At 43.0% G+C, this 20192-nt stretch overlaps 1 protein-coding gene across 4 annotated transcripts in view; it reads left to right on the top strand.

Annotated features, from left to right (window-relative positions):
* The first annotated feature begins 9212 nt into the window (after window positions 1-9212).
* Window positions 9213-20192, top strand: part of SETD2 (SET domain containing 2, histone lysine methyltransferase) — a 135672-nt gene continuing 124692 nt past the window's right edge. For 3 of the 4 annotated variants that reach the window (XM_075922985.1, XM_075922984.1, XM_075922982.1), the window contains exon 1: window positions 9213-9326. In XM_075922985.1, the coding sequence (XP_075779100.1) occupies window positions 9288-9326 (39 nt within the window). In that variant the 5' untranslated portion in view covers window positions 9213-9287. The remainder of the gene's footprint in view (window positions 9327-20192) is intronic. The other variant, XM_075922983.1, reaches the window with a different exon arrangement.

Below are 20192 nucleotides of genomic sequence, written 5' to 3'. Positions count from 1 at the left end.
AGTGCCTGCCCTAAGGAGTTAACAGTCCAAAGCCTTAATCCTGCTAACAGGTACACATGGGCTTAACTTTAAACATATGAAGAGTCCAAGTGATGGCTTCTGGGCTTAAACATACATGTGGCTACATCTGCACTGGCGCAATCTCACGCAAAAACTGTTTTGTGGAAGAATTCTTCTGCAAAAACTCTTCCAGAAGAGAGCGTCTACACTGGCATGTGCTTTTGCACAAGAGCATCCATGCCAGTGTAGACGCTGTCTTGCGCAAGAAAGCACTGATGGCCATTTTAACTATAGGGCTTTCTTGCGCAAGAAATTCATGTTGCGCAAAAGGGCTTATTCCTGAGCGGGAGCATCAGAGTTCTGGCGCAAGAAGCCCTGATTTCGTACATTAGAATGTCAGTTTACTTGCGCAAGAATACGCGGCCAGTGTAGACAGGCAGCAAGTTTTTGCGCAAGAGTGGCCGCTTTTGCGCAAGATCACGCCAGTGTAGACACAGCCATAATGTTGTCCCCTCTCATGATGTTCCAAGTTGCAGAACATTTGATGTTTTTCTTAAGGCCTCCAATTCCCACGAATAAATAAAATCTGGCCTTTTTGGAGGTTCATTTTTAGCCCTCTTGATTGTAGGGAAAATAAGCTTGAAAAAGTGAAACTTAAAGTCTCAAAAACCAGGAGGCCAGAATCAAAGGAACCTCCAACTTATTTTTTTAATAATCGCATGATTTTTTAACATTGGGTGCTGGCAATACTGATTTAAGCTTGTGCACGAGTATTTTCAGGATCAGGGCCTAACAAAAGATGAGGCAAGTTAGGAATTTCAGAGGTAAACATGACTTTTTATTAAACTAAATCTACATCCTGTGGTTAAATACTAATCCCAATATTATGTTTATTCACCACACAAAATCTTTCTGCACCGTGTTTTCATATGTACAAGAGAGGCTGAGAAGAGAAACATGAGAACAAAGTGTTATCATCTGACAGATACATTTTAAAATTCATTTTAAAATTCATTTTAATTGAGAGTTTTTATACACAGAGCGAAAATGAGACCATACTCTAGAAACAGAGAGAAAAAGCAAATGGGGGGAATGAAGGCAGCTAGAGAGACACAGAACTGCTGCAGCAGGCAGAAAAGATGTCCAGAATCTGATGTCAGTCAGCCACGTGTAAATCCACAATAACTCCATTAATTTCAATGGAAATACACAGACAGTGGTAAATAATCAGAATATGGCTTTAGAAGAAAAGGCACAATATGTTTTTATGGTTTAGAAACGCTCAGATAAAATATTCACCAGACAGATCCTAGTAAAAATATTTTACCTCTGATTTAGCAAACTATCCGCATGAAGTCCAATATTAACCAAATATAATCCATTGGACAAAATCGTAACAACTGCTATCTCCTGCATGCTACCAACTCTCCATATTTTAGTGCAAGTGATAAATGTGTTAATTAGTGTTCATTTTAAAGCCCTTGCTCCAGAATCATGAGACCCCTCAACTTTCATGGTTGCAGAAAAGAGTTTGAAATGAAACTGAAGTGTAACCTGCAGAGTAAATAAACAGAAGGCAAATATAGAATCCAAAATGTTTCTAAGCTCATGATTTTTAAACCAATCTCAGGATTGAGGATTGACTCATGATTGTTAAAGGTCTGGGGTTGGCAATAGTGCTCTTACCATGCAAGAATATACGGTTCTAAAGCTCAGTAAGAACAATTCGATATAAAACTTCTATTACCAATGATTACAGAATATAATTAAGACGACACCCTTACTGCTAGCCGTACCTCAGCAGTTTGTCAGGGAATTGGTGCCTTTAGTGAATAATCTTGAATTCATTTTGGATAATGTACCTAGACGCCTTCAGGCACAGAGCAGTAAGGTACTGTGTGAGCCAATTCTTGATGCCCCATTGAAGTCCATGGGACTTCACATGGATGCAGAACTCAGCAAAGGGAGGGCTTATTGGAGGATCAGTGCCTAAAATATTAAAAGTTGAGTTATCAAAGTAACAGACAATGAAGTTCTAAGAATAGCCCTGCCAAATGGCAACAATAAATTCATTTATGTATGGACTTAATGGTTTGCAGGAGCCTTCATGTTTACAGGATCAAGTGCCTAATGAGTTTTGCTGGTTGACTAGCAGGACAAATGTTATCAGATGTTGACAAACGTTATTTATCAAGTCAATTATTAATCTTAAATCAGCTATAAAGATGACCAAATACTTTAAAAAGTGATTTGTCAAATAACAAATACCAGGAGTAATCATCAAGTCATCTGTCTGAGCAGCATAGCTGCCTAACATTCCAGTCCTGCAAACGCTTTCACATGTGCTTAACTTTCAGCACACAAGTAGCGCCAAATAGGGAGCCTAGTGATATTATCCAGATCAGAGGAAAACATAGTTTAACTAGCAGTCCCTAGGCTGGGTTCTTCACGCATGCTGATGAAACACCTTTTTGTTCATAAATTGACGGTGTTTCATCTAGAAATTGTTGAGATGTTAACTACAGAAGCCCATCATTCCTTTTTCAAGAGTCACTGTTCAGAATATGCCGAGCCTGTAAGGGAAAGCTTTATTAGTGACATCGCACAAGTGAGAGACGGTACTTGTATTATCACAGAAAATAACCGTGCAGAGAATCTTTTCTTGTGGGTAGTCTGTATCAAACAAGCAACATCTAAATGCTTTACTGTTTGATCTAAGTGAAACTGTTGGCTTACCTCAGACTTCCTTTTTATCACCCAGCAGCTATTAGAGGCAGACCCTGGGCAGAACACAGGTGGCGATTTCCCTCTGTTTCTTGTCAGCCCCAATAAAAGAGGAGCACAGCCTGCCTTCTTCCCCCTAGGGAAATTGAAGACCAAGCTGTTCTAGTACAGCAATAAAACATACGTTGTGGGAACACTACATCAGGTAAGAGAGTTAAGAAATTCTACTGTATGGGTTTATTTTAGAACAATGATTTATTACAGTGTGGAGTTACTTTCATCCCCCATAACCATCAATGGGGAATTTAAAAACTTATCACTCTCCTAAACCTGGGGGAAGACTCTTTAATCTAAGAGCCCCTCGAAGGTAAAATATATTTGAAACAAAACAACTGAATTGGCTAGGTCCAAACACAGTGTAATCTACTGGCAATTCTTTCCCCTGGCCATAGACAACATAAGCAGCTTAGTGTCACACTTAGCTCACTCCCGTTTCTTAGCAAAACTGGTATCCAGGAAGACTCTTCAGTTCTGTTCTTGTACAGTGACACTCTGCTAATGTTTAAGTAGCTAGACACTAGGGCAAATTAAGGTGACCAGATGCACTGCTTTTACAAGCTTCAGAGGGGGAGCCATGTTAGTCTGTAACTGGAAAAAACTTAGAAAACAACAAATAGTCTTGCAGCACCTTAGAGACTAACAAAACATGTAGATGGTATCATGAGCTTTTGTGGGCACAACCCAAGCTCATACCATCTACATGTTTTGTTAGTCTCTAAGGTGCTGCAAGACTATTTGTGACTTTAAAAGAAGAGCCTCAGTATTTGGGGCTTTACCTTATATAGATGCCTGTTAGCTCGCCAATATTTCACACACTTGTCTGGTTAGCCTAGAGCAGGTATAATCAACTGAGTTGCCTACGGCTAAATGATTATGGGTGCTGATCATTCAAATATGTATGCATGAGTATGCGTGAGTGCTCATATGGGCAGTTACTTGCATGCATGCATATACACAAGATTAGGCCTTGCAGCTTCCTGTTCGTTATTTGGCTCTTCCCTGCCATGACCTCATATCAGGCCAACTAATGTGAAAAACTTTCCCCTTGTAGCTTGGCTGAGCTTGTAAACGACAAACATTTATCTCTGTGTGTTACAATTACTTTCTCTGCTTAATCATTCTTTTTGGCTGCAGTCCCTAGCAGACTATATTCAGCCATGTATTATCTACATGCTAATAGTCACCACACAATAGCATATTAAGTCATTTATTTTGTGGATTATTTAATTAATTTTTACATGATATCCAATTAACAACTAACAGTGTACACCCCTGAATGCTGTCTGACAAGTGTACTGAACAGATTGTGTGTATTGTATTGAATATCATGTTGCCTGTTGCCACACTTTCAGTTTTGGAGCTTGGTTTGTTTTTTTTTAAACTCTCCATGCAATTTTAGATTTCAGCCAATAACACTGTAATTGAAACACTTCCCACCACTAGAGTCTACACAATATTATCAATAGAAAATGCAAATGTGTAAGGGAAAGTAGAGCAAGATTAGATTTGAAAAGCTTTTTGTGCTAAGAATTTCAGACGATAAACGTATCTTTACTTCTGTCTTAGCTTTAATAAATTATTTCTAATGTTTATTAATAAAAGTTAAATAACTTCTGGCTTTCACAAGGCATCCTATCTTCTCGTACCAGTGAATTGCTCCACCTGGTTTCTCTTTACTGTTGACTTAAATGCCTTCAGCTCCAATCCTGCTCAAATTCACACACTTTTACCTGTATGAATTGTGCCCTAACACTGTCTTGAGTTTGTGCATGGTGAATCTTCACTTAAGTCCACAAGACTGGGTGTATGCACAAGTCTTCCATGCAGAACTTGTGGCAGCTAAGGGAGTAAGCCTTGCTATAGTAAAGTTAATCGTGTGTACGTGTTTGCAGAATTGGGGATCTACGTGTCTGTGTAAATGTAAAGTACATATGTGTTCTTAGAATCAGAGCTTTAGGCCACAGTTGGGCAACTTGTTATAGAATCATGGACTCATAGAACACTAGAACTGGAAGAGACCTCGAGAGGTCATCAAGTCCAGTCCCCTTTCCCCACAGCGGGACCAAGCACCGTCTAGATCATCTCTGATAGATGTCTGTCTAACCGGCTCTTAAATATCTTCAGTGATGGAGATTCCACAACTTCCCTAGGCAATTTATTCCAGTGTTTCACCACCCTGACTGTTAAGAAGTTTTCCTAATGTCCAACCTAAACTTCCCTTGCTGCAGTTTAAGCCCATTGCTTCTTGACCTATCATCAGAGGCCAAGGAGAACAATTTTCCCCACTCCTTCCTCTGATACCCTTTCAGATACCTAAAAACTGCTATCCTGTCCCCTCTGTCTTCTCTTTTCCAAACTAAACAAGCCCAATTTTTTGTCTTCCCTCATAGTTCATGTTTTCTAGACCTTTAATCATTTTTGTTGCTCTTCACGGGACCTTCTCCAAATTCTCCACATTTTTCTTGAAACGTGGTACCCAGAACAGGACACTAGACTCCAGTTGAGGCCTAATCAGCGCAGAGTAGAGCGGAAGAACGACTTCTCGTGTCTTGCTCACAACACTCCTGTTAATGCATCCCAGAAGCATGTTAGCTTTTCTTGCAACAGTATCACAGAGTTGACTCATATTGAGCTTGTGGGCCACTATGACCTCAGGTCCCTTTCTGCAGTGCTCCTTCCTAGACAATCACTTCCCATTTGAAGCAAAATGCAGGACAATGTAGCACTTTAAAGACTAACAAGATGGTTTATTAGATGATGAGCTTTCGTGGGCCAGACCCACTTCCTCAGATCAAACTTCCCATTTGGTATGTGTGAAACAGACTGTTCCTTCCTAAGTGGCGTATTTTGCATTTGTTCTTATTAAACTTCATCCTATTTACCTCAGACTGTACAGAAGAACCCATGTACTCATGCAGAGTCCCACTGAAGTCAATGCAATATCCAAACAGCCCAAGGGTCCACCTCCCCAGAACAAATTGCAGGTCTAGATCATTGCCCTGTAAGCTCATTAGGAGGCAACTGTCCTAATGTTTCTGCCTGTACAATACTAAGAATGATGTAATTACTAAACACTTAATGGATGATTATTATGGTCATTATCTCTTTCATAATTCATCCAGGTAACTCTTCCTTGTTTTGTAGATTTTTTTTTTATATTGACTAAATAGCATACATTATATATTGCCGTTTTAAAGTAATTATTGATAAATAACATGATTTTATTACGTCTAAGTAGCAGGATTTTACTGTTGCTGTAAAAAAAAGAAGGCTAAAGTCAAAGAAAATTTCTCAGAACTTTTATTTAGTGCAATTCTAATAGACATTTTTCAGTTGCATCACCAAAATGTTGTGTATCACTTATCAGCTTTATGTGTCTATCCTATTTGAAAGATGCCACTTTGCATTTTATTTATTTTCATAATCAACCAATCTCTGCGTAAGGTTTAAAAAACTGAGATGCCTAGTATCCCATTTACTGTTAGCTTGTATACATGAATACACAATATCTGTCAGTAGACAATAACTCATTTTCAAAGATTCTCTTGCAAAAGCCTCACAAAATAACTTTTCAAGATGAAGGCCAGAGCTCAGCAGTCAACTCTCTGGGAGGTAGGTCCTTGCACCTACAACAGGGCAGAGGTAAACGCAGAATTGTAGCTTTAATCTTGCATCTTCTTAGGCAACATCCAAGTATTTTAGGGTCAAGATTTACTTACTTAATTTTTGGGTGGAGAAAAAACAGCAATAGAAATATTGTTTTGTTCAGACTTGAATTAAAAGTGTTGTCCCCAACCCTGCAAAAATTGTTCCAAAGGTCTATGCACGTGTATCACCTGAAGTCTCATTCACTTCAATGGGACTCCATGCAGGTGCAGAAATCTGCTCACCTGGATAAGCTTATAGGATCATGCCATGTTTGGATTTAAACTTTATATGGCAGTGTTTATATTATAAATATTTCAGTTGCTGTGCAAGTTTGGGAAAATCAGCAAGAAAAAATGGCTAATCTGGTTTTACTATGCAAATGGGAAGAAATGCAAAACCTGAAGGAAAAAAAAATGAAACATAAGACATTGATTCTGCAATAAACTACATGAAGGTGCAATGGGGCTATGCAAAGGCATGAGTGTCTCCCCATTCATTCATAGGATAATGGAATTTAAGTCAAGAATGGACAGTTGATAACCTGATCTTCATTTTATAAATTTCACCAGGTTCTTGATTCTTTAATCAAACCCATAACTCCTGGTTGTACTAGAGCATATCTTTTAGAAGCAACATCCAATCTTGACATGTGGAGCTCATTGCAGAATAGGGGCCTCATTTAAATTCCATCTGTTCTAAGAATCAGAGACGAATATGGTTAAAGGTTCATGCCAGAGATTAGGAAATTCTGAATTGTACTTCTGGCTTTCTCACTAGGTTCATGGCTGAGGTGTCCTACTCAACTAGAAGTTATAGTCTTAGGGTAGGAATGGCGGGGTGAAATTCAATAGTCTGACATGCCGGATATCAGACAATAGGATCACCTAGCCTTAGATTCTGACATTTCATTGAATCTCTCTGCCTCAACTTCCCTTTCTGTAAAATTGGAATAGTACATGCCTCTCTGGTGTGCTGAGGATTAATTTTTGTAATTACATGTAATGTGTTATGTTGTGTGAGAACTAAGTATTTTTATTGATAAGCTCAGATGCTAATATAGGTAATGAAATGTCCTTGATAGACACACAAAGGAGGTGGAGAGGATTTTTTTAATTGGACCATTTTCTGTTGGTGGGAGAGACAAGCTCTTGATGTTACACAGAGTTCTGAAATCTCTCTCAGCAATGGAAATTGATCCACTAAATGATTCTACCTCCCCCACCTTATCTCTCTAATATCCTGGGACCAACGCAGCTATCACACCACTTAATAAAATGCAGGACAATGTAGCACTTTAAAGACTAACAAGATGGTTTATTAGATGATGAGCTTTCGTGGGCCAGACCCACTTCCTCAGATCAAATAGTGGAAGAAAATATATGGTTGTGACTATTTTCTTCCACTACTTGATCTGAGGAAGTGGGTCTGGCCCACGAAAGCTCATCATCTAATAAACCATCTTGTTAGTCTTTAAAGTGCTACATTGTCCTGCATTTTGCTTCAGCTACCCCAGACTAACACGGCTACATTTCTATCACTATACCACTTAATAAAACCAGGATATTTAACCTGTCTCTTGTGGTGCCACTGATGCCATATGGGAGGACTACCATGTCTACTGATTAGTAAAGTATCAGAGGGGTCGCCGTGTTAGTCTGAATCTGCAAAAGCGACGAGGAGTCCTGTGGCACCTTATGGACTAACTGAAGTGTAGGAGCATAAGCTTTCGTGGGCAAAGACCCACTTCGTCAGATGCATGTACTACATACATCTACATGCATCTGACGAAGTGGGTCTTTGCCCATGAAAGCTTATGCTCCTACACTTCAGTTAGTCCATAAGGTGCCACAGGACTCCTCATCGCTTTTACTGATTAGTAGGTTCACCTGCAGGAGTGACTTGTATCATATGCATTAAATGCAGGAGTCTATCTTTTTTTGTAAGCTAACAGCAAGCTGTGCAATGGCTTCTGGACAGAAGGGAAGTCATGCAGATGTATGAAAGCGGTGGATGGAGGTAAAGAATGTGCTGTAACATGTTTAGCCCATGATGATGCAAAATCGTAGACACTCTGGAGAGGACACATGCAATATTTGGACTGGGGAAATGGAACAGTGACAGAAATGTCGCCGGGTTAGTCTGGGGTAGCTGAAGCAAAATGCAGGACCGTGTAGCACTTTAAAGACTAACAAGATGGTTTATTAGATGATGCGCTTTCGTGGGCCAGACCCACGGGGAGAAGACAATGCTCATAGACTCCAATTAAAAAACAAAGGCTGCCCACTGCTCAAGCGGGACGCAAGCCATGACTTTGAAGCAAAGCCCCCGACCCAGACATGTCTCCTTTAGCAGCGAGCTCCCTGCTCGGGTTCCACGCCCTGAGCTTGCTCCGTTCCCTTCCCGCGGCGCCTGCATGGCCGCGGCCTCGCTCGCCCTGTGGATTTGCTGGGGCCGCGTAGGAAGTCGCCGCGTTACCGTTTCCGTTTGTGTCTCGGAGCAGGGGGCGGAGGGAGCGAGGCAGGAGCCTTTGCGCGCAGCCGGCGCTGAGCGCGGACAGAGCCCGGGCCCGCGGGAGGGCAGCGCTCCGCGCGCACACACACGCCGGGGGCGGCAGAAGCGGAGCGGGATCCGGATTCGGATCCGGATCGGCGGCGCGTTCGCACCGCGCTCCCCGTGCGGATTTACAGCTGGTGTTTTTTGGGAGGGGGGGGGTTGCATTGCCGCCGGGGGGGGGGGGCTGCAGGGCCGCCGGGGGGCGGCGTGGCCCCGGCGATGGGGGGCAGCCCGGCGCTGAGGCCCGCGGGGCGCTGAGCCCGCCCGCGGAGGATGTGAAGGGGCCGCCGGGCCCGGCCGCGATGGGGGATTTCTACGACCCGGAGCACCCCACCCCTGAGTAAGTGTCGGATTTCCCCGGGCAGGTGCGCGCGGGGCTAGGCCGCGCGTCCCCGGCCTCGCGTGAGCGCCCGGCGCGCGAGACAGGGCCCCGGCGGGAGGAGCCAAGGGCGCAGGCCCGGCCCCCCCCAGGGCTCCGCGCGCGAGAGGGGGCAGGGCGGGTCCCGCTCCTTGTCAGCCCCGAGAGCGTCTGGGGGGGGGGGTCACTGCCTGCCACCCCCCGGGGTGTGTGTGTGTGTGGGGGGGGTCACTGCCTGCCACCCCCCGGGGTGTGTGTGTGTGTGGGGGGGGTCACTGCCTGCCACCCCCCGGGGTGTGTGTGTGTGTGGGGGGGGTCACTGCCTGCCACCCCCCGGGGTGTGTGTGTGTGTGGGGGGGGGTCACTGCCTGCCACCCCCCGGGGTGTGTGTGTGTGTGGGGGGGGGTCACTGCCTGCCACCCCCCGGGGTGTGTGTGTGTGTGGGGGGGGGTCACTGCCTGCCACCCCCCGGGGTGTGTGTGTGGGGGGGGGGGGTCACTGCCTGCCACCCCCCGGGGTGTGTGTGTGGGGGGGGGGGGTCACTGCCTGCCACCCCCCGGGGTGTGTGTGTGTGGGGGGGGGTCACTGCCTGCCACCCCCCGGGGTGTGTGTGTGTGTGTGGGGGGGGTCACTGCCTGCCACCCCCCGGGGTGTGTGTGTGTGGGGGGGGGTCACTGCCTGCCACCCCCGGGGTGTGTGTGTGTGTGGGGGGGTCACTGCCTGCCACCCCCGGGTGTGTGTGTGTGGGGGGGGTCACTGCCTGCCACCCCCCGGGGTGTGTGTGTGGGGGGGGGTCACTGCCTGCCACCCCCGGGTGTGTGTGTGTGTGCGGGGGGGGGGTCACTGCCTGCCACCCCCGGGTGTGTGTGTGTGTGCGGGGGGGGGGTCACTGCCTGCCACCCCCGGGTGTGTGTGTGTGTGTGCGGGGGGGGGTCACTGCCTGCCACCCCCCGGGGTGTGTGTGTGTGGGGGGGGTCACTGCCTGCCACCCCTGGGGTGTGTGTGTGTGTGTGGGGGTCACTGCCTGCCACCCCCCGGGGTGTGTGTGTGTGGGGGGGGGTCACTGCCTGCCACCCCCCGGGGTGTGTGTGTGTGTGGGGGGGGGGGTCACTGCCTGCCACCCCCCGGGGTGTGTGTGTGTGTGTGGGGGGGGGTCACTGCCTGCCACCCCCCGGGGTGTGTGTGTGTGGGGGGGGGGTCACTGCCTGCCACCCCCCGGGGTGTGTGTGTGTGTGGGGGGGTCACCCCCAAGGGTGTGTGTGGGGGGGGCTCTCTCTTCCTGCCACCCCCAGGAGTCTGTGTGTGTGTGGGTTTTGGGGAGTCTCTGCCTACCCCCCCCCACCGTGGTCTGGGGGAGGAGTTGGGAGTCACTCTGCCTGGCACCCCTCTAGAGGTCTGTGGGGCAGGTAGGGAGACTCATTCTTCTCAGCCCCTGAGCGTGAATGTGCGGCGGGGAGAGGCTGTGGATCACTCTCCCTGCCACCCCCAGGGATCTATTTGTAGGGGAAGATGGGAATCACTCTCCCTGCCACCCCAAGAATGTATGGGGGAAGGCAGGGGGGGCCATTCTCCCTGCCACTTCAGCTCTCCCAAGGAGGCTTTTTCTCTACACTTGTTTTATGTGGCTGAGTAAAGGGCTCCTCTTTCTGCCTACTGCTTTGTGTATTGCCCCCAGCTCACTTGTAGATGGGTAACAGGTTGGGGCTGGGGCTCTGGCCAGGTAGATGATTGTGGCATTCTCAAGGAAATACTGAGGTTGAAATAAGGCCATACTGTGCTCCTGCCCCAGTTTCTAGCTGAAGGGGAAAAATGGTCAATGAGATACAAGCCTGAGGAGGGGACAGTCTAATGGCTGATTGTTTGTTTGTTTTTCTCTCTGCCAGGGATTTTCACCAAAACATACATACACAACAATCAGCATATCAGGGCTGCTGGTTTCATCGCCTCTTGGAGAAGGTGGTTCAGTAGCTAATAGTGTTTTTCCTCCTCTTCCTCAACAGTCTAACAGTTAGCTACTGGTCCTGAATAATATTTGTGTGCTTCGTAAACTTTATATATGCAACATCACTGAAATGGTCATCTCTGGGATGAAAGGAGGCAAACCACTGACACATAGCAACCTCCCAGTGGAGTAGTTGAATGGGTGTGAAGGGTAAAGGGAAATTTTGGACAGCACTGCAAACCTGTTAAGCAAAGTGCTTCAAAAACATTAATGTTCAAGGAGAGCAGATGGGGATTTATGACACCCAAAATGAGGCTTTGCTGAATGATGTTCACATCTGATTTTTCTAAAATTAGCTAAATACCAAGGTTTTCAGTTTGAATTCAGGTTCTGTTTTACTAAGCGTAGGTCAGAGAGTCTCATATTTCTTCTAGCGAGTGATGAATAGGTGAATAAGCATATCTGCATACATGGGACAATCCTAATTGTTGGTGTAATTTTTGGCATTCCAGGTCATTTCAGTATTAAAGACAGTAGCTGACATTAAGCTCATACATATTTAAAAACCTGTTTACTATCTTGCATAGTCAGCAGTCACTTAGAACAGCCTCCAAGCATATTTTAAACTCAATTTATAAAAATTCACGCTGGCTTTATTTAACAATGTTTAATATTTCACAAAAACATTTTATCATCTCAATATATTTGTGGGTTGAGATTTTGAAAAATCTTCAGCAGATACAAGTTGTAAGTTAGACAAGCCTGTTGACATGTGGTTGGGTAAAGAATCCAGAGAGAAGATGGCTTCCCAATTACCTTCCTGTATACTAGAGATATTGGGATCTTGCTTTATACATCTGATGAGTGTTTTCCATTCTGTAAAAGCAAGTTTTAGATGTTATTGGGACGTGTGTCCTAAAAAGCAAAAGCTATATATACTTTATAAAGTAGATCAGTCATGATATCTTTCGAGACACAGTATTCCTGCCTCTAATAACCTTCTTCCCCTTTCTCAAATGTCACATTTTAAAAAATGTAGTGCATACCTTGTACCCATAGCCAGTTGATTTTTTCCAAAGTAAAGATCGCTGTTATGTTGGAGGACACAGCTTTAAAAACAAAAGACAGGATATTTTATGATGCTGTAGAACAGTGGCTCCCAACTTTTTCCAGCATACGGACCCCTTTTCAATCTATTGAAATTTTACAGACGTCCCCAACCAATATAGCTATACCCAAAGCTTGCATGTCTTTCAGCCTGTGCTGCTCTCTGAGCCGCATCCCCCAGCCTGCTTAGGAAACAATGCCGGCACGGAGCGCCTCAGCTCCCAACTTTTGGCGGACCCCCTACAGTACCATCGTGGACCACCAGGGGTCCATGGACCACAGGTTGGGAACCACTGTGTAAAAGATGGCTTCCTTCAAATATGGTTCCTTCTGCAGGGTACAAACTATCAGCCTGCATGCAGACTCGTCACTGACAAATTTCTTACACTGTTGCTCCCAAATTCTGTTTGTCCCCCTTTGACTGGGAGAATAAATGAAATACTTGTTATTTATCCTTGTAGCTAATGCAGTTAATGCCCTATCGGAAGAGCTTTGGATTTCGTGTACATTTTAGGTTTTGTTGCTGTGAAAAGAAAGAGGGTATTCATTTTCATATTTTGAAAGCAGGATTTGTAATTTTTGATGTCTGAAATGTATACCTAAACAGTGGTATGTTGGAGTGTGACAGTAATGACTAGTTGACTTGAACACTTAACTGGAGACAAATAAATCAATAGGCTTGGACCTAGTGCAGTTGTTTTTCTTAATGCAATTACTGCTGAGTGAATTTTGCATTAGACATATTAGACTGAAGGGAGCCATTTAATCATATGGTTGGCTGTTGTATTTGTAAATACCAAGATATTGAACTTGGATACAAAGTGATAATGCTGACTTGAGTTTTCCTGTAAGCAATTAAAGTCCATTTATATTTTCACTTGCTTATGTTTTATGGTACATGTTCCTCTCACTAAAATTTACAATTTTTGTGAAATTCACAGTATAATAAAGCCAATTCCTGTTGCCTTTGTGCGAAATAGAATTTGCAGTATATCTAGATAACTGCCCTACAGACAGTTTCCTTATTTATTTATTTTTGTCTAGAGTCAATGTTGCATTCATTGTAAATCTGTCTGGATTTTCTCCTGTAGATTTGCTAGTATTGACTTTGATTTGACAGTATTTAACAAATTAGTTATTTTTGTGCATATTGCACTTGGATAGGCTAAAGTGAGAGGAAATGTGAGTAAAGTTACTAGTGAGTGTATGCTGCTGTGGTGGTGCAATTAAATCCTGAACAAACTATTTTCTTAGCAAAGAAACAGTTTATTTTTCAGTTCAGGTTATGTATTTATTAAAATACCCAGTGAATTGAAAATGCGAAAACCCCTCTCCAACTTAAATGTGCCAGATGAAAGCTGACTCTTGTGCGACACTAAACTTTTGCTCAAAGTGCTGCAAATTCAGATAAGAATTTTGTAGTTCCCTTTAGATTTTTGTAAGCCATTATTTCTTCTGGAAATCGGAGTGAACCACCCAAGGTATCTATTAGGTATCTAAAAGGGTGTCACAATGAGGAGAGAGAAAAATAATTCTCCTTGGCCTCTGAGGATAGAACAAGAAGCCGTGGGCTTAAACTGCAGCAAGGGAGGTTTAGGTTGGACATTAGACAAATCTTCCTAACTGTCAGGGTGGTTAAACACTGGAATAAGTTGTCTAGGAAGGTTGTGGAATCTCCATTGCTAGAGATATACAAGGCTAAGTTAGATATCTTTCAGGGATGGTCTAGATGGTGCTGGGTCCTGCCATGAGGGCACGGAACTGGACTTGATGACCTTTCGAGGTTCCTTCCAGTTCTAATGTTCTATGATTCCATGATAAGAATTGTCTGCAACAAAAAAAGCTGAATGAATTAACAAATTTCAACGGTATACAACTGACATTTGTATGCGTTTCATGTTTTGCTTTGTGCTGCTGTACAGGTTATAGCTTGGCTATGACCCCTCACCTAGATGGGCAACGCTGCCCACCCAGGCATAAAGGTCTGCCTGTGTGGATCATCCTACAGCAGAAATTCAGAAACTTTTTTCTTTTTTTTGCTTCACTTCCCACCCTCTTTGGAGATTCATGTTCCAGATATGCCCACCTCATTATAGGGGAAAAGGGGAATCTGGATGTTGCAGTTTTTGGAGCACATGGAGGTAGTGGGGGGAATCCCCAAATGACCTATACACGTAAGAAGGAGGCTCATGCACCCTGTTAGAATTCCAGCTGCCTAGAGCGGCAACTCGTGCAGTGGTTCCATCCTCTTTGTACATGCATGTGCACATTCCAGGTGTAAGCCTTTTGTTTTAGGGCCAAGGCATGTGTGGTCCCACTGTCCTGTTGATTCTGAGTGCAGCCACAATTGCTGGTCAGGTAAGTGTAAAGAGAGTGAGAGCAGAGAAAGTGTGTGTGTTCTTGGGAGGTGTTGTGTTTCCTGGAAAGCTGGCCTACAGTAGAATGGCAGCAAAGCTCTGGAAAAATGAGTAGTCCTGTGGCACCTTAGAGACTAACAAATATATATACATTATCATGAGCTTTCATGGGCAAAACCTGCTTCTTTAGATGAGATGATCTTGAAAGCTCTGTGTGTGCTTGGTAGTTGTTAATTTTTAACTAGTCAGGTCCTTCCACCCCTTTGATAATATCTGTGCACTGCCCAGGAAGGTTATGCTCCACAGTTTAAAATTCAGTGCCCTTCAGGATCAGGACCTAAAAATTATCAATCAAATTTAAAAATATTTTAAGGAAATTTTTAGTCTAAAGTTTGAGGATTATGGTAGTTGACCGGACTATATAATTTTTCAAAACTTGTTGCTATTATGCAGACACCTGAGCAATTTAATATTGTTTGGAGGTAGTGTCGCTTGGGGATTTGATTACTTTTTTCTTGTTGGCAGCTGGATTCTATTTTCTTTTCCCCAAGAGAAAATTATCAGTAGCTTAGTACCCTCAACACAAGGTAGAAGCTCCTGGCAAACACATTGTAGGTGGATATAGTTAAATCAGAAAGATAGTTTCCTCAATTATGTTGTTATAATGCATCAGGGAGACACTAATGCAGCTGAAAAAGACTTATTTTACAGCTGCTTCTCCCTTTGATCACCTTTCCTTATTAGAAAGACTAATCATCTCCCAGGGCATGAAATTGAGGGAGGAAACTTGGTGGTTGTGGCATGTGAATTCTTGATATTACTGCACTGTGTCACTTGCTTTTCTAAGAAAGTGCTTTTAAAAAGAAAAAAACCCAGCATGTAATTATGAGATACATATATGACTTAGATTTTGAGCCTAATATCAATACAGAGAACCTATAGTTTGCAGGGGCAAGTTTGTATTAATTTTTTTATTAAAACATCTCAATATTGTTGAATAAATACATTAAAACCAGGCCAAAAAAACCTGTCAAGTGCCCTAATTTTCTGCTTACACCACTTATAATTGGGCTACTGTGTTTGATTTTAAATCCTTTTTTTTTTTTTATTCGAAAGCATCCAAAGTGCAATATATTCTCAAGTCTATGTATCATTTCTGTTAAATAACTCAGTTAATGTACCCATTGTTTTCTGTTTCAAGAACCTGGACCTATGCAGTCTGTAATTTTAGGACAACTTTTTTGTTTTCCAAAACATGAATTTCTGCAGGCACAAATTGTATTGGGCAAAACAATTTGAGTACGTCTTTCCTATTTCCAAGATTTTTTTCCTCTTCAAGAAGAAATACACAGTAATAATAGACGAGTCTTCCCCCCTAGTCCCTTGAATGCTGACTGTATATTCAATGCAGTTCTCTTGTGCTCCTGAAATGTACACTGTGAATCTTGTCATTGCATTGATTGGACTGCATTGGGGTGGTTAATCATACCAGTTCAAGGATTAATGAGGAATCAGTTAAATCCAGTACGTTTGTTCCCATTTTTAATGTTAATATTTACTGTCAAAACTTTCCAACATGGAATCCTCTGTTTTTAAACATGTTAAGAAGCCGCCTAAGTTTCACCGAACACCGCAATTCTAGCTGAAGATGGTGAAAGCTGCCAATGTTCAATATACCTGAAAATCAGGCCACCTCTAATTTGGTCCCTGAATATGAATTTTTGGTGCTTTAGCTTTAGGGAGCCATGTTTAAAAATTATGCCTCTCTGTTTGTGAGTGCTTGTGCAGTGTCTGACCCTTTAGTTAGTTAGTTACCTGGTGTAGTGCTTGCTTCAGTGGGAATACTCACAGCAGTAGTATCTGCAACCAATTGTAAATGTTTGCAAGATCAGTCTCATAATTTAAATTAGATTTAATTGTTCCCAGTTTGAACATATTTTGAGGTAATAGAGAACAGAACAAGGCACAGTACCTATTTGTGGGAGAACAGCTTACTGATTTGGTCATATAAGCAGGCTAAGTTATTTGAAGAATTCATTAATTATCTGTGGACTATTCATGCAATAGTAGTATGGTAAGATCCCAACTAAAGCTGTATGTACTTTATCAAATCATCCTGTGTAGCTTAAATTCTATATGTGTTCTCTATCTGGAAACTCTGTTATGGATTTTACAAAAATTGATCCTATTCTCTGGACTTTTGGTAGCGAACTAGTTGAGAGGAATTCTGAGGACATTTGCTGATCACTTTGCACTTACACTAGGGCCATAAGCTTATGCTGTGTAAAATGGTAATGTATAATTTCTGTTCTGTTGTGTTCTAACCTAATTTTTCTTTTTCCAACTTCTTGTTCTCTAACAGTTAATTTGTCTTTCTTTGGTAAAGAACAGACTTTATTTTTCAATCAGAACTGGACTTTTCTTTCCTCCATTTAAGAATTCTCTTCCCTTTCTTGTTTTTGGGTATGTAACTTTTCTTCTCACTTTTTTTGACAGTGGAGAGGGATTTCGTACTCTGCCCTGTTTCTCTCCTCGTTTCTTATACATCTCCCTTGTGTCCATCTTCCTTTTCCATTAGCTTGTATCTCAAGAAACATTGCAAATGTACCCTGCCTATGTTTCATACAAGGTTTTGAAGGGACGCAGTCAACTTGAAACCATATACATTACTCTGAGTTTCAGATCCTTCAGCTATCACCAAGTTCCTTTGCCAACTTCTGTAGTTTTACAATTTTCCCTCTATTTTTATAAGGTTCTTTGTTTTCCAGTACTGGTGCAAAAGATTTTTCTTTGAGAGAACTGTACAGCTGCTCCCCGAGTTACGACCACCTCCACTTACGACCATCTGCACTTACAACCAAAGCGGTCGTAAATGCAGATCCGAGTTACGAATGGCGATCTGTACTTATGAACAGCGCGGTCACCATGTAACTCTATGGGATCCGAGTTACGAATACTTCGAGTTACGGACCAAGTGTTGGTCCGTAACTTGTTCATAACTCGGAGAGCGGCTGTATATTAAAATGCTGTCAAATGCACAAAGTAAACAACTAGGAATAGTGAAGTACTTTTCCCTGTAACTTGCAGTTACAGTAATTCTCAGTGTGTGGTGACAGAAGTGATCTAGGTTGGTAGTGCCCCTTTGACATGGGATAGTTATGGAGGGAAGGAGGAGGGGAATGGAAGAAACAGGTTAAGTGGTATCCAGAGAGTACAGCCGGTCCCCGAGTTGCGAACGGTTGACTTACTACCATTCACAGTTACGACCGAAGCTGTTGTAAATGGCAGACCCAGAGTTACGAACGCGATCCGCACTTACGAACAACACAGTAGTGCGTAACTCTGTGGGGTCCGACTTACGAACAAACTGAGTTACGACCAATTGCTTGGTCCGTAACTGGCTCATAAGTCAGAGAGAAGGTGTACTTGCATAATTAGATGTTCAATTCGATATATTTTTAAATGGGTGTCTTCCAAATGTAGCAGCTTTAGAGCTCTTCAGAATAGTTACTTTGAACACTGAATAGCGTTTAATATTTGCAGTGACTTGTGTATTTGCATTGACATTGTCCTGCCATTTAGCATGGAGCAGGTACAAAGTCAGTAGTGCTTTTTTCTTTTTAACTACTGTAAATATTATGGATGGATGAAAAATGATAAAAGCAGGAGTTAAGGTTGCTAGTATATCCTAGCTGTTGCTGGATATTGTAGCACGTACAGTGTTTTCACTGATTTTTTTGATTACCTGGGCACACCATTATCAGCTGAACACTAAAATCTTGAAGCAGGTAAAAAGGCCTTTCAATTCACTGCACATACCTGACCAGTGATCACTTAATCTCCGTGGTTTCTTGCCAGTTCAAGCGTCAAATGTAGAGTACTAGAGATATGTAACCACGCAAGTTTTTCTGGTAGGCTTTATTATCGCTGAATACTAGAACTGGAAGGGATCCCGACAGGTCATCCAGTTCAGTCCCCTGCCCTCACGGTAGGACCAAGCACTGTCTAGATCATCCCTGATAGGTGTCTGTCCAACCTGTTCTTAAATATCTCCAGTGATGGACTCCTCGTCGCTTTTCCAGTGATGGAGATTCTACAACCTCCCTCGGCAATTTATTCCAGTGTTCAACCACCCTGACAGTTAGGAAACTTTTCCTAATATTCAACCTAAAGCTCCCTAGCTCATGTTTTCTAGACCTTTCATAATTTTTGTTGTTCTCTGGATCGTCTCCAAGTTCTCCACATCTTCCTTGAAATACGGTGCCCAGAACTAGAACTCTTCCTCAAAAAATGAGGTTTACGTGGCTTTTTGACCGGGGGGAAGGGTTACTGAAAAAGTCGCGTCTAAACTACTTTCACTTTTGAAAGCTCTGCCATTGGAAGGAGATATGCAAATTCCCACAAATTTGCATATCCTCTTTCAACACTCTAGCGTAGTCTAGATAAGACCTCCATGACATCATCTAAATCATTGATGAAGATATGGAACAGAACCGGTCCCAAAACAGAGCCCTGCAGTACCTCACTTGTTATGCCCTTCCAGCATGACTGTGAACTGTTAATAACTCCTCTCTGAGAACAGTTATCTAGCCAGTTATGCACTCACCTTATAGTAGCTCCGTCTAGGTTGTATTTCCCTAGTTTATTGATAAGGTCATGTGAGACCATGTCAAATGCCTTACTGAAGTCTAGGTATACCACATCCACCGCTTCTCCTGTAGACACAGGGCTTGATGTTCTATCAAAGAAAGCTATCAAATGGGTGTGACGTGATTTGTTCTTTACAAATCCATGCTGGCTGTTCCCTATCACCTTATTATCTTCCAGATGTTTGCAGATGAATTGCTTAATTACCTTCTCCATTAACATCCCTGGCATGGAAGTTATACTGACTGGTCTGTGGTTTCCTGGGTTGTTCTTATTTCCCTTTTTGTACATGGGCACTATATTTTCCCTTTTCCAGTCTTCTGGAATCTCTCCCTACTTCCATGTTTTTCAAAGATAGCTAAAGGGTCAGATACCTCCTCTATCAGCTCCTTGAGTATTCTAGGGTTCATTTCATCAGGCCCTGGTTAGTTGAAGACATCTAACTTTTCTAAGTAATTTTTAACTTTTTTTTTAATTAACTTCTAAACCTACCTACCCCATTTCCACTATCATTCCCCATTTGGGCATCCTGTCACCACCTGTCGTCTTGACGAAAACCAAAACAAAGAAAGCATTAAGCTCCTCCTGTCATTTCCAAGTTTTCTGTTCTAGTTTCTCCCTCTTCACTGAGCAATGGGCCTACCCTGTCCTTGGTCTTCCTTGCTTCTACTATATTTGTAGAACATCTTCTTGTTACACTTCATGTCTCTTGCTAGATTTAGCTTATTTTGTGCTTTTTGCCTTTCTAATCTTGCCTCTGCATACCTGTGTTGTTTGCTTATATTTATCCTTTGTA

Source organism: Pelodiscus sinensis, chromosome 2, assembly GCF_049634645.1.
Source record: "Pelodiscus sinensis isolate JC-2024 chromosome 2, ASM4963464v1, whole genome shotgun sequence".
Taxonomy (NCBI): Eukaryota; Metazoa; Chordata; order Testudines; family Trionychidae; genus Pelodiscus; species Pelodiscus sinensis.
This window is presented reverse-complemented; position numbering and strand designations above follow the sequence as displayed.